The sequence below is a fragment of the Schistocerca serialis genome, chromosome 2 (assembly GCF_023864345.2).
Source record: "Schistocerca serialis cubense isolate TAMUIC-IGC-003099 chromosome 2, iqSchSeri2.2, whole genome shotgun sequence".
NCBI classification, from domain to species: Eukaryota; Metazoa; Arthropoda; class Insecta; order Orthoptera; family Acrididae; genus Schistocerca; species Schistocerca serialis.
The window spans coordinates 31,955,421-31,969,143 of NC_064639.1; the positions used below are offsets into that span (position 1 = coordinate 31,955,421).

At 44.7% G+C, this 13,723-nt stretch overlaps 1 protein-coding gene across 1 annotated transcript in view; it reads right to left on the reverse strand.

Annotated features, from left to right (window-relative positions):
- The window catches only part of LOC126458641 (glypican-5-like), a 415,406-nt gene that overhangs the window by 192,129 nt on the left and 209,554 nt on the right, over positions 1-13,723 (reverse strand). The window contains exon 3 of the mRNA XM_050095808.1: positions 12,209-12,667. Within this exon, the coding sequence (XP_049951765.1) occupies positions 12,209-12,667 (459 nt within the window). The remainder of the gene's footprint in view (positions 1-12,208; positions 12,668-13,723) is intronic.

Sequence of the window (13,723 nt, forward strand, 5' to 3'; positions counted from 1 at the left end):
GCTATTTTTGAGGAATGATGGTGGACATATTGAGTATTTCCTGTAAAGAACATCATCTTTGCTTTGTCGTACTTTGTTATGCTAATTATTGCTATTCTGATCAGATGAAGCGCCATCTGTCGGACATTTTTTGAACTTTTGCATTTCTGTGGTTCTAATAAAACCCCATGTCATTCCAAGCATGTGTGTCAATTTGTACCTCTATATCTACGTTATTCCGTGATCTATTCACTTTTCAAATTTATACTGACTTTTTGATCACCCGGTATATACCGGAGCTGTGAAGCTGTTTCACGTCTTTGCCTAGTATGTAGTCGCTAGGTGGCGCTTCGGTGGTCTGTTAGTTGATTCTTTGGTTATAGTTCCTTGGGCAACCTATTAAGCCTTGGGCGGCCATTCGGTCGCAGTCTGGACGTGAGAGAGATAGCAGGCACATGTGATGGCTGTTAACGGAGCTTACGGACGCACGGTTGTTTAAGCGGCCGGTCGTCGCTGGAGTTGTGTCGGTCGGCGATACTTGAGCCGATTTACCCTGCATTAAGGAGGCGTAGTTGCTCGTATGGGTGTTGCAGTGTTGTTCACTTTTTGATGCCATCTGCTCTGCCCATAGCGGTAAGGTACTCGTTACGTGATTGCAGCATACGCTCCCCTGTTCAAGATGCTCCCGCTAAGCTGGATTGCCTGTCGTTCTCCATCACTCTGTTTGAAGAATTGAACTTATCGTTTGGTGCCTCTGTTTGAAACTGAGAGCCACATTTACGTGTCTTAAAACTTACTTTAAATACAAATTCTTCAATTTCTGCTTATTTGTCAGCTGTGCCTGAAATTAACTGTCACATATTCTAGGCCGCCTCGTGTGTTACTGACACTGAGGTCCAAACTGACTCTGATTTGTACTGGAAGTTGTTGCTTCCCTGAGCATTGTAACGACTATAAATTTGCTTACGGCTATGGTAATCAGACGCTTGTGGCCAGTGAATCTTGGCTCTTTTGGGTAATTCTATCCTATAACTCTGGTGAGATTTTGCCTTTCCATGAAAATTAATGGTAAGACAGAGATTTAGGAACCAGGTTTTAAATTGTAAGACATTTCCTGCGGCAGATGTGGATTCTGACCACAATCTATTGGTTATGAACTGCAGATTGAAACTGAAGAAACTGCAAAAAGGTGGGAATTTAAGGAGATGGGATCTGGATAAACTGACTAAACCAGAGGTTGTACAGAGTTTCAGGGAGAGCATAAGGGAACAATTGGCAGGAATGGGGGAAAGAAATACAGTAGAAGAAGAATGGGTAGCTCTGAGGGATGAAGTAGTGAAGGCAGCAGAGGATCAAGTAGGTAAAAAGACGAGGGCTAATAGAAATCCTTGGGTAACAGAAGAAATATTGAATTTAATTGATGAAAGGAGAAAATATAAAAATGCAGTAAATGAAGCAGGCAGAAAGGAATACAAACGTCTCAAAAATGTTATCGACAGGAAGTGCAAAATGGCTAAGCAGGGATGGCTAGAGGACAAATGTAAGGATGTAGAGGCTTGTCTCACTAGGGGTAAGATAGATACTGCCTACAGGAAAATTAAAGAGACCTTTGGAGAGAAGAGAACCACTTCTATGAATATCAAGAGCTCAGATGGCAACCCAGTTCTAAGCAAAGAAGGGAAGGCAGAAAGGTGGAAGGAGTATATAGAGGGTCTATACAAGGGCGATGTACTTGAGGACAATATTATGGAAATGGAAGAGGATGTAGATGAAGACAAAATGGGAGATAAGATACTGCGTGAAGAGTTTGACAGAGCATTGAAAGACCCGAGTCGAAACAAGGCCCCGGGAGTAGACAACATTCCATTAGAACTACTGATGGCCTCGGGAGAGCCAGTCATGACAAAACTCTACCATCTGGTGAGCACGATGTATGAGACAGGCGAAATACCCTCAGACTTCAAGAAGAATATAATAATTCCAATCCCAAAGAAAGCAGGTGTTGACAGATGTGAAAATTACCGAACTATCAGTTTAATAAGTCACAGCTGCAAAATACTAACGCGAATTCTTTACAGACGAATAGAAAAACTGGTAGAAGCCGACCTCGGGGAAGATCAGTTTGGATTCCGTAGAAATGTTGGAACACGTGAGGCAATACTGACCTTACGACTTATCTTAGAAGAAAGATTAAGGAAAGGCAAACCTACGTTTCTAGCATTTGTTGACTTAGAGAAAGCTTTTGACAATGTTAACTGGAATACTCTGTTTCAAATTCTGAATGTGGCAGGGGTAAAATACAGGGGGCGAAAGGCTATTTACAATTTGTACATAAACCAGATGGCAGTTATAAGAGTCGAGGGGCATGAGAGGGAAGCAGTGGTTTGGAAAGGAGTGAGACAGGGTTGTAGCCTCTCCCCGATGTTATTCAATCTGTATATTGAGCAAGCAGTAAAGGAAACAAAAGAAAAATTCGGAGTAGGTATTAAAATTCATGGAGAAGAAGTAAAAACTTTGAGGTTCGCCGATGACATTGTAATTCTGTCAGAGACAGCAAAGGACTTGGGAGAGCAGTTGAACGGAATGGACAGTGTCTTGAAAGGAGGATATAAGATGAACATCAACAAAAGCAAAACGAGGATAGCGGAATGTAGTCAAATTAAGTCGGGTGACACTGAGGGAATTAGATTAGGAAATGAGACACTTAAAGTAGTAAAGGAGTTTTGCTATTTAGGGAGTAAAATAGCTGATGATGGTCGAAGTAGAGAGGATATAAAATGGAGACTGGCAATGGCAAGGAAAGCGTTTCTCAAGAAGAGAAATTTGTTAACATCGAGTATAGATTTAAGTGTCAGGAAGTCGTTTCTGAAAGAATTTGTATGGAGTGTAGCCATGTATGGAAGTGAAACATGGACGATAACTAGTTTGGACAAGGAGAGAATAGAAGCTTTCGAAATGTGGTGCTACAGAAGAATGATGAAGATAAGGTGGGTAGATCACGTAACTAATGAGGAGGTATTGAATAGGATTGGGGAGAAGAGAAGTTTGTGGCACAACTTGACTAGAAGAAGGGATCGGTTGGTAGGACATGTTTTGAGGCCTCAAGGGATCACAAATTTAGCATTGGAGGGCACCGTGGAGGGTGAAAATCGTAGAGGGAGACCAAGAGATGAATACACTAAGCAGATTCGGAAGGATGTAGGTTGCAGTAGGTACTGGGAGATGAAGAAGCTTGCACAGGATAGATTAGCATGGAGAGCTGCATCCAACCAGTCTCAGGACTGAAGACCACAACAACAACAACATGAAAATTAATATTTGTTGTTGCAAATGTGATTATGATAGTATTTCTTTGAGTGTTACCCTTCACAACATTTGCCTGTTACCTTGTAAGCCACTTAAGTTAATGTGTCTGAGATCTGTGTGTGATTATCACATTAACTTGTTATATTTTATTGTAAGATTAACCGGTTAATCCTTTTAGTAATTCTTATTGTAAAATTCTTGTTTTTACACTCAAAGTTTGGTTGGGGCTAGTGGCCACGTTCAGTTTGAGATTCTTGTGTTGATCTGAGCATTTTCGTCTGTTCCCTGATTATTATGAATGATTTATATGTTTGCTTGTTTTCTCTCGGCCTTCCAAGCTGTACGTAACGTTTGGAGGCGCTGCTCTGGGGTGTTATTTGTTATCCGCCGATCCACCGGGCGTAGCCGTCTGCGACCGTTGTGTATGTGCCGCTTCCCGTCTCACCGTAGCCTCTGAGACGTTACTAGTGCCCGTTATTCTAAACCATCTTATTCCGACCTGGACTGCCATATCTGCGCCTTCTGCGGTTTTTGTACGTAATAGTTTTAATATTGATGTAATGCTCAATTGTTAAATGGTATTTTATTATTTTCGACGTCAGTATCTTGAGTATGCCCAAGATCCTTCCCTGACTGAGCAAGTACGTTTTCAGAATTACGTCATTCACTTTGCCCACTGCTACAAGAAAATTATATTTAAGCTGTTTCTGTGCTGTTTACATGTAAATCTGAATTGAAGAGTTCCTATTTTTAATGTATGTTTGCTGAATCCTCTATATTTATAGTGGTAAGGTACTGTAAGAGAATTCCGAAAAAAATCTCTGGTTGGTGTTTTCAGAATTATGTGCTTCAATCTTGGCGACTGGAATAAAAAATTCATTTTTCTATTTATTTGTTTTGAACATATTTGTGTGTTGTTTATCTGTAGATATGAATTGAAGAGCTCCATTTTTAATGTATGTTTGAAAAACGCTCTGTGTTTATGGTGGTAAGGTGTAATAAGAGAACTGAGAAGAAATGTGTCTTTGCCATGCAGCTGAATTATAAGTTGTATCTATGCTTTGAGGTTCGCCGATGACATTGTAATTCTGTCAGAGACAGCAAAGGACTTGGAAGAGCAGTTGAATGGAATGGACAGTGTCTTGAAAGGAGGATATAAGATGAACATCAACAAAAGCAAAACAAGGATAATGGAATGTAGTCTAATTAAGTCGGGTGATGCTGAGGGAATTAGATTAGGAAATGAGACACTTAAAGTAGTAAAGGAGTTTTGCTATTTGGGGAGCAAAATAACTGATGATGGTCGAAGTAGAGAGGATATAAAATGTAGGCTGGCAATGGCAAGGAAATCGTTTCTGAAGAAGAGAAATTTGTTAACATCGAGTATAGATTTAAGTGTCACGAAGTCGTTTCTGAAAGTATTTGTATGGAGTGTAGCCATGTATGGGAGTGAAACATGGACGATAAATAGTTTGGACAAGAAGAGAATAGAAGCTTTCGAAATGTGGTGCTACAGAAGAATGCAGAAGATTAGATGGGTAGATCACATAACTAATGAGGAAGTATTGAATAGGATTGGGGAGAAGAGAAGTTTGTGGCACAACTTGACTAGAAGAAGGGATCGGTTGGTAGGACATGTTCTGAGGCATCAAGGGATCACCAATTTAGTATTGGAGGGCAGCGTGGAGGGTAAAAATCGTAGAGGGAGACCAAGAGATGAATACACTAAGCAGATTCAGAAGGATGTAGGTTGCAGTAGGTACTGGGAGATGAAAAAGCTCGCACAGGATAGAGTAGCATGGAGAGCTGCATCAAACCAGTCTCAGGACTGAAGACCACAACAACAACAACATCTATGGTATAAAATATTGTTGGACTCTTGTGAAGTAACAAACGACTTGTGATAAATGGCCTGCAGCTTTCCATCCCCGTTTAGGAGTTCCTTTATCTTGGGGCGTCCACTGACATTTCACACTTATGAGAGCAGAAGTGTCGTAGACTTACGAATACTGGCCTAAGGCAGTTACCTGAGCCACTGCAGTCTATGATACCAGACGTAGTAGGACACAAACATCACAAAAGTACCATCTGGCACAGTATTTGGGCTGCAAAACTGTCTGTGGCAGCAGTAGTGCAGTTCAGTTACTGCAACCTCCTACAGCAGATGGTCCCCTGCATTAGCTAGAGCACTGCATGGCAGCACTAGCAGCAGTACATGTGCAGCAGTGCCACGTGTCATTGTGTCACAATAATAGGTTTACTTACGGCAGCACAGGAACAATTAAATTACTGTGGCCGTATTTGTCAAGTAATCGTGATACTTACATGTAACCTAACTCTTTAGATGTAACTTAAGCGAGCGAGACGTACCTGCGTTAACGAAAACAGTATGCTAACGACAGCATGACAGTACCAACGACTTGCAAACCACTACTGTACAAAACAAACAGTACATCAAAAAATGGTGCCAATTCAATGTGTGGCTATGTATCAATTAGTGAGAATGTAAAACAATGGTCATTTTCGAATCATTCCTCGCCGGTTGTACTACTGTCACCAGCAGATTCTATACTCACTTACAATGCACAATGACGCAGAAGTGCAGAAGACAGAGTGCAGAATGTGGCCTGCGTTTGCCTCCACAAAAGTGGTCAGTATGACTGCATTGAGAGTGATACAAGTTTGAAACCTGTTTCCTCGGTGGCATTTCCAGAACTGTGGGATTAGGGATTTTCACCTGCCTCGAGATGACTAGGTGTTTGTGTTGTCGACATCATTCCATCATCATTCGCGGAAGTGGCGAGGATGGACTGAGCAAAGGTTGGGAATTTGTACGGGCGCTGATAACCGCGCCGTTGAGTGTCCCACAAACCAAACATCATCATCATCATCATCCAGAACTCTGTCCATTCACTCCAGTGTGGATAAGTGACAACTGAGGAGCTACGCGAAGAAGTAGTACCACATGCAGTTTTGAACAGCTGACATTAATGGTTGAGGAAGTGTTGTACTGTCCCCTCTCCCTACCTCTGCTGACATAATTAAAGATATTGGGAGAGGATGATGCAGCGGTCAGTCTGCACGGCCTCCTTGCCCAGATTTTTGTGTTCAGCTCACTTAGTATAGTTAATAGGTCTCTTACAAGTTTACTTAGACGAAGTGAGATGTAACGCCATAAACATCCCTGTGAAGCCTACTACAACATAAGCGCGGACTCTACCCTGTGATGCTGACTCGTGTGACGCACCAGGTACACTTTATTAACTTTAATATTTAAACTTTCATATAATCACATTACATAGGAAAACGTATCAGAAAACAAAACGCATTTTATAAATAGTTACTTAGGCTACAATACATTCATCTTTATGGCTTCAAACGGAGTTCTGTGGGAAATTTCCAGTTGAGTAAACTCATGGTGACATTTGCGTAGAATCCACAATACAGTTATCTTAAGGAAGAATCAATATTTATTTTAATAATGGCTCATTTGTTGTAGTTTGTGGTGCTGCGTATCGGTAATAATGTACAACCAGAAATCTTCTCCACTCTTGTCCGTTTTTGAGAATATGTAAAATATCGTATGTCCCTTTAAATAATTGATAGCATTTTCTTCCTTTTCGGGTCAGATTCGTCATTGGATGTAGAAGGCCCGTCGGTATTTTCATGCTGGGCCGTGTTCTTTGGATACCCCCTAAGTTAATTCAGATGGACAGTCATAGGTCTACGTTGTTTGCATTGCCACAAACAAATCGGTGTTTTTCGGTCTCATCTAGATTCCAGGCGGTACACAGCGGAGAATGTGCCAGACGAATGAAATCCGAAATCTTTTCGAAAACTTCCAGAACATTCGTAATTTCGCGCCAGTGGTGTGTTGGAGCGAAATGCGGTTGGCATCCCTGCACACGCCTGCGTTAAGTGTGTAACTGCCGAAGTTTCATTGTTGTATATCTGTCAGTTATTGTTCAGTGCTGTATTGATTAGGAAGTTGTGTCGCACAGTTTTGCGTGTTTTGAGCTGGCAGAGTTAGAGGAGCAACGCATCTGCATTATACTTGAACTCAAGAAAATCTTTACAGAGACACATTAAATGATGCGAGAATCCTAAGATGATGAGTGATTAAGCAGTACTCGGTGTTACGAATGGTTCACGTGGTTTAAAAATGGCCGGACGGAAGTTAAAAAGTACCCTCGTTCAGGACGCCCTTCGACGTCTGCCGACGACGTTCGTGTGAGGAACGTCAACGAAATTGGGCCAATGGAAGACTGACTGTCCGAGAGGTTGCAGAAGAATGTAACATTCCGATTCGATCATGTCATGAGAACCTAACGCAGATCCTTGGAACGCGTGCTGTTGCCGTCAAGTTCGTCCCACGGCTCATGAGTCATGCGTGACAATTGCAGAAGAAACGAATTCACTGTCCTGCGTCATCCTCCGGGCTCTCCAGAGCTGGACCCTGCGGACTTTTTTTTTATTTCCAGAGCTGAAAACCTCGATGAAGGGACGAATATCTAGGAACGATAGATGAGATAAAAGAAAATTCGCAGGTGGCGCTTTGAGCGATCCAACAAGAGGCGTACCAAGCCTGCTTGTGGAAGTGGAAACGGCGTTGGGAGCCGTGTATCATTCGCAGAGGAGAGTATTTCGAAGGAAACGACGCACAATAAGTAAAAGGTAAACGGGGAAAAATTTTCTGGCTAAAGTTCCGGAACTTTTTGGACAGACTTCGTATTGTTTTCAGTTTGTTGGGAATTTTCTGTTGACAAAGTAGTACCTCCTTACCCTTAAGTTATTAGAAAACAGCAATCGTTGATATTCTTCCAGATGTCGTACCACTGGGAGTATTAATGGCTTTTATGGAAAGCTGATTCCATTCTTCCTGCTGAGTAGTGGCTAGTTCAGATGATGATGGTGGAGAGTGATCAGGCACCCTTGTCTTCAAAGCAGGCCAGGTAGGCTCAGTAATGCTCAGATCTGGTGACTGTGGTGGCCAGGGAAGATGCGGGAAATTCTCCTGGTGCTCACAAAACCGGTACGAGGTGAGAGAACGTCACCACCAGTGGGGACCAAGTATTGTACGTTGGGATGCACCTATCGGCCAAAATGATCACATAATCCTTGACAGGAATGCGACTTTGGAAAGTCACCGTAGGACCCAAGGAATGCCACGACATGACTGCCCCAATAATCACCGAACACCCTTCCCCATCGCCTCCACCGCCGGTCATGCTTCATTCTTGGCGAAGAGCAGCCTGCATCACAGACCTGGGACGGCGTACGCCGAGCGTAAACTTGGCCAGAAGTTGGAAAGAGTGCGAAACAAGATTCCTCCGACCAAATGACTTTCTCCGATCGCTCCTTAGTCGTGGTTTTATGACTTCGGCAACAGCTTTTCCTGTTATGGGTATTTGAATCACTTATGTGTGGATTAGGAATTCCAGCTCGCCTTGCAGTTCCGAGCTTATGCAGCTCCCTTCGTGTTCTTTTGGTGCTGACAGGGGTCGCGAGTGCCGCATTTAGTTCTGCAGTGAATTCCACATCTGTCGTCCTTTTTGTCTCAATCCTCTTCGCTGACCCAGAATGAGATTTTCACTCTGCAGCGGAGTGTGCGCTAATATGAAACTTCCTGGCAGATTAAAACTGTGTGCCTGACTGAGACTCGAACTCGGGACCTTTGCCTTTTGCGGGCAAGTGCTCTATCATCTCAGCTACCCAAGCACGACTCACGCCCTGTCCTCACGGCTTTACTTCCGCCAGTACCACGTCTCCTACATTCCAAACTTCACAGAAGCTCTCCTGCGAACCTTGCAGAACTAGCACTCCTGGAAAAAAGGATATTGCGGCCTTGCAGAACTAGTATTAGTTCCTTTCTTGCAGGAGTGCTAGTTCTGCAACGTTCCCAGGAGAGTTATGTGATGTTTGGAAAGTGGCGGAAGTAAAGCTGTCACTAGCGGACGTGAGTCGTGTTTGGGTAGCTCAGATGGTAGATCACTTGCGCGAGAAAGGCAAAGGTCCCGAGTTCGAGTCTCGGTCCGGCACACTGTTTTAATCTGCCAGGAAGTTTCTCTTCGGTGACCGTCTGTCACGATCGTTCAAGACAGGCTACGCTTTCGTCCGTGTTGTGACTTAGTGCTTGCTTGGCTCTGAGCACTATGGGACTTAACTTCTAAGGTCATCAGTCCCCTAGAACTTAGAACTACTTAAACCTAACTAACCTAAGGACACCACACACACATCCATGCCCGAGGCAGGATTCGAACCTGCGACCGTAGCGGTCGCGCGGTTCCTGACTGTAGCGCCTAGAACCGCCTGGCCACCCTGATCGGGCTATGACTTAGGGGAGATGATGTTTTTTCGCTCTCTCCTATGTGATATAAATCGTCGATACAGTGTCTCCTGCAACACTAAGCACTTCGGCTATCTTGGTTACGGAAGCCCAACGATAAAGCACCAACAATTTTCTCACGTTTGAGTTCACTTAGCTTCGACATAGTGCACTCATAACTACATGACTGACACTTGTAAATTGTTGAGAGTACTTTGAGACTGTTCGGATGCAGCCTGGCCAATTAGAAGGTGTGAGACAGAACATGCTACGGCGCATACATGCACGTGTTGAGGCAACTGGTAACTATTTTCAGCACATGCTGCAACTGTGGCTGCATGACAGAGCGGGTGAAGAAATGATATCTAGCGTGGAAACCATGCTTTCCGGACATTATTTCATCAGGTTTAGTTCCATATCATACCATCGATCAATGGCTAGAGTTTGTAGATGGTGGAAAAAAATCACCGTGTATAAGGCCGATGTGATTGTGTTCAACATGATTTTGTATCAAAACATTTACAATGTGTGTGTTAAGCAGCATGCCGGCAAGACAGAACACAGATGTGAACAATAAGTTAATCGTTTGTGGAAGTTCACTGACAAGGATTCTCTTAGTGGTGACATGAATCCAGAGTGTCATCATACAGATCAAAGGAAGGCACAAACTATGTCTTTTATCTGTAAAGACGGTTTAGGTTAAATGATATTTAAAGTATGAAATACTCCAATAAAAGATCGGATTTTTAAGGTACAATCAAAACAGTTAATACTATTTTCGTGTAGCCTTTTTGTCCGTCTGTTTCTGTCTGTAGGTCCTCCTGAATCTTCTCAGGACTGGGGTTTTAAGATGAAGTGTTTTTAATCAAATGGTAAAAAACACTGGGTAACACACTTAATAAATAAAACATGATTTTTATTGAAGTGCTGTTATCAGTATTTAAAACAAGTAAAAAACCGAATTTTTAGATATTTTTAACTCGACTATTGAGTAAACCTCAAGTGAGGGGGAGGGAGATGGGTCCCACTACATCTCACAAAATAGAATGAATAGCCATTCATTGAAATCATGTTCCCAAAGTTTATTTATTTTGCCTGTTGGCTACCAGTTTAGGTAGACAATACTGTCCTCAAGCAAGCCCCTGGTACCCAGTTTTCACACCTGCTTCCCAAGCGGGTCTGTTACATACCCTACTGACCATTAAAATTACTACACCAATAGGAAATGCAGATCATAAAGGGGTATTCATTGGACAATATATTATCCTAGAACTGACATGTGATTACATTTTCACGAAATTTGGGTGCATAGATCCTGAGAAATCAGTACCCAGAACAACCACCTCTGGCTGTAATAACGGCCCTGATACACCTGGGCATTGAGTCAAACAGAGCTTGGATGGAGTGTACAGGGACAGCTGCTCATGCAGCTTCAACACGATACCACAGTTCATCAAGAATAGTGACTGGCGTATTATAATGAGCTAGTTGCTAGGCCACCTTTGACCAGACGTTTTCCATTGGTGAGAGATCTGGAGAATGTGCTGGCCAGGATAGCATTCGAAGGTTATCTGTATCGAGAAAGGCCCGTACAGGACCTGGATTCATCCGAAAAAATGTTTTGCCATTCGTGCACCCAGGTTCGTCGTTGAGTACACCATCACAGGCGGTCCAGTCTGTGACGCAGAGTCAAGGGTAACCGCAGCCGTGGTCTCCAAGCTGATAGTCCACGCTGGTGCAAACGTCGTCGAACTGTTCGTGCAGATGGTTGTTGTCTTGCAAACTTCCCCATCTGTTGACTCAGGGATCGAGACGTGGCTGCACGATGTGTTACAGCCATGCAGATAAGATGCCTGTATTCTCGACTGCAAGCGATACGAGGCCGTCGGGATCGAGCACGGCGTTCCGTATTACCCTCCTGAACCCCCCGATTTCGTATTCTGCTTAACATCTATGGTCATCAGTCCCCTAGAACTTAGAACTACTTAAACCTAACTAACCTTGTGTGAATGCTCTGAAAAGCTAATCATTTGCATATCACAGTATCTTCTTCCTGTCGGTTAACAGTCATTGGATCTGGACCAACGCGAGCGGCAATCTCTCGATACGATAAACCGTAATCGCTATAGGCTACAATCCGACCTTTATCAAAGTCGGAAACATGATGGTACGCATTTCTCCTCCTTACACGAGGCATCACAACAACGTTTCACCAGGCAACGCCGGTCAACTGGTGCCTGTGTATGAGAAATCGGTTGGAAACTTTCCTCATGTCAGCACGTTGTAGCTGTCGCCACCGGCGCCAACCTTGGCTGGCTCTGAGCACTATGGGACTTAACATCTATGGTCATCAGTCCCCTAGAACTTAGAACTACTTAAACCTAACTAACCTAAGGACATCACACAACACCCCGTCATCGCGCCAACCTTGTGTGAATGCTCTGAAAAGCTAATCATTTGCATATCACAGTATCTTCTTCCTGTCGGTTAAATTTCGCGTCTGTAGCACATCATCTTCGTGGTGTAGCCAGTAGTGTACATAGTTAATAGAGATGTCCTTACTGTACAGCGTAATTGGGCTGGTGACGGCGGACGTACCTGTGGGTCCGCCCTGGCCGGTGAGCAGCGAGTCTGCGCGGCTGAGCACGCGGGAGCCGAGCAGCAGCGCCTGCCGCAGTACGCCGGCCGCCCGCAACGCGCGCTGCAGGGGCGCCGCCAGCCGGCGCGGCGCGTCCCCCACCGGCCGCAGCTCCCGTGCCGCCCTCCGCAGGCAGCCGCGGTACTCTGCCGCCAGGCGGTGCGCGCCGCCGCCGCCGCCCAGCGAGCGCTCGTAGGCCAGCGGGAAGAGGCGCGCCAGCAGCTCCTCCAGGGCGCCGTCTAGCGGCGCGCCCTGCTGCAGCTGGAGCTGGAGCGGCGCCTCCAGGCGCGCCACCAGCCGCCCGTACAGCGCCGACAGCGGGTCGTCGCCTCGGGACGTCGCGACCAGCCGGCCCAGCAGCGGCGCCAGCAGGTCGCGCGTCCGGCCCTCTGACTGCCGCAGCTGCCACACCACGTGCTCTGCAACACGGCGCGCCGCAGCGGCACGTCAGGCGACGGGATCGAGCGTAGCACACGCTGAAGCGATTTTAACAGTTTATCGTGAATCTTAACACGATAAAGTCCAATCTAATTATTGTCTCGCTGACTGACACGGGTTTCCCGCCCTTTAACGAAAGAATCAAGGAAAAAAGGCCCGCACCTCATCGGAGAGTCGTCGCTGTCACGTCGGGAAGTAAAGCCGGAAAACCTACCGACGATATGTATCTACGAGCAGACGTCGACGTGGAGTACCTAAAAAGGGAACCACAAAAGAGTTTGGGAGGCTTCAACACTTAGTTTCTACAAGACCGTGTAAGAGTCCAATTTCTGTACTGCGATGCCTGATTTGTGTTACGAACTGTTCGATACTGATTGATATCGATCACTTCATTTGTATCAAATGTAACATTGCGTAAATCGATCTGTATGGCAGTGAAATGCTTTGTGAACAGATGCTTTGATTTAATATGAATTCAGCAATTTTCAAACTAATTATTAACGACATATATTTGTTAATTTTTTAAACTTATTGACAAATGAAATAACTGAGTACCTACTCTTGCCCAGGTATGTGTTTATTTCAACTCTATAGGCAAATCTTTTCCTTTCACCCCTCTCTCAGTCCGTCTGCCCCGCCCCCTTCTGTCTTTCTGTCTCTCTTCAAGCCCCCCCCCCCCCACCCCAACTTTCTGTCCATCTAATTCTGCCGCTCTCTCTGTCCATCCTCTCCAGCCCCTGTTTCCATCCTTCTCTTTTTTGTGTCCATCTCCTCTTCCTTCATCTCCTCCTTTACCCTTTAGTCCTCCTCCTCCTCGTCTCTCAGTGCTCTACAACGATACACAATGTCGTTGGACTGCGATATGCACATATACAGAAGGCGGTAATATCGCGTACATAAGGTGTAAAAGGACTTGACACAGTTATCATTTCTATTCACGTGATTCACGTGGAAAGATTTCCCGGGCCCGGCTGCTGTGGCCGAGCGGTTCTAGGCGCTTCAGTCCGGAACGGCGCTACTGCTATAATCACAGGTTC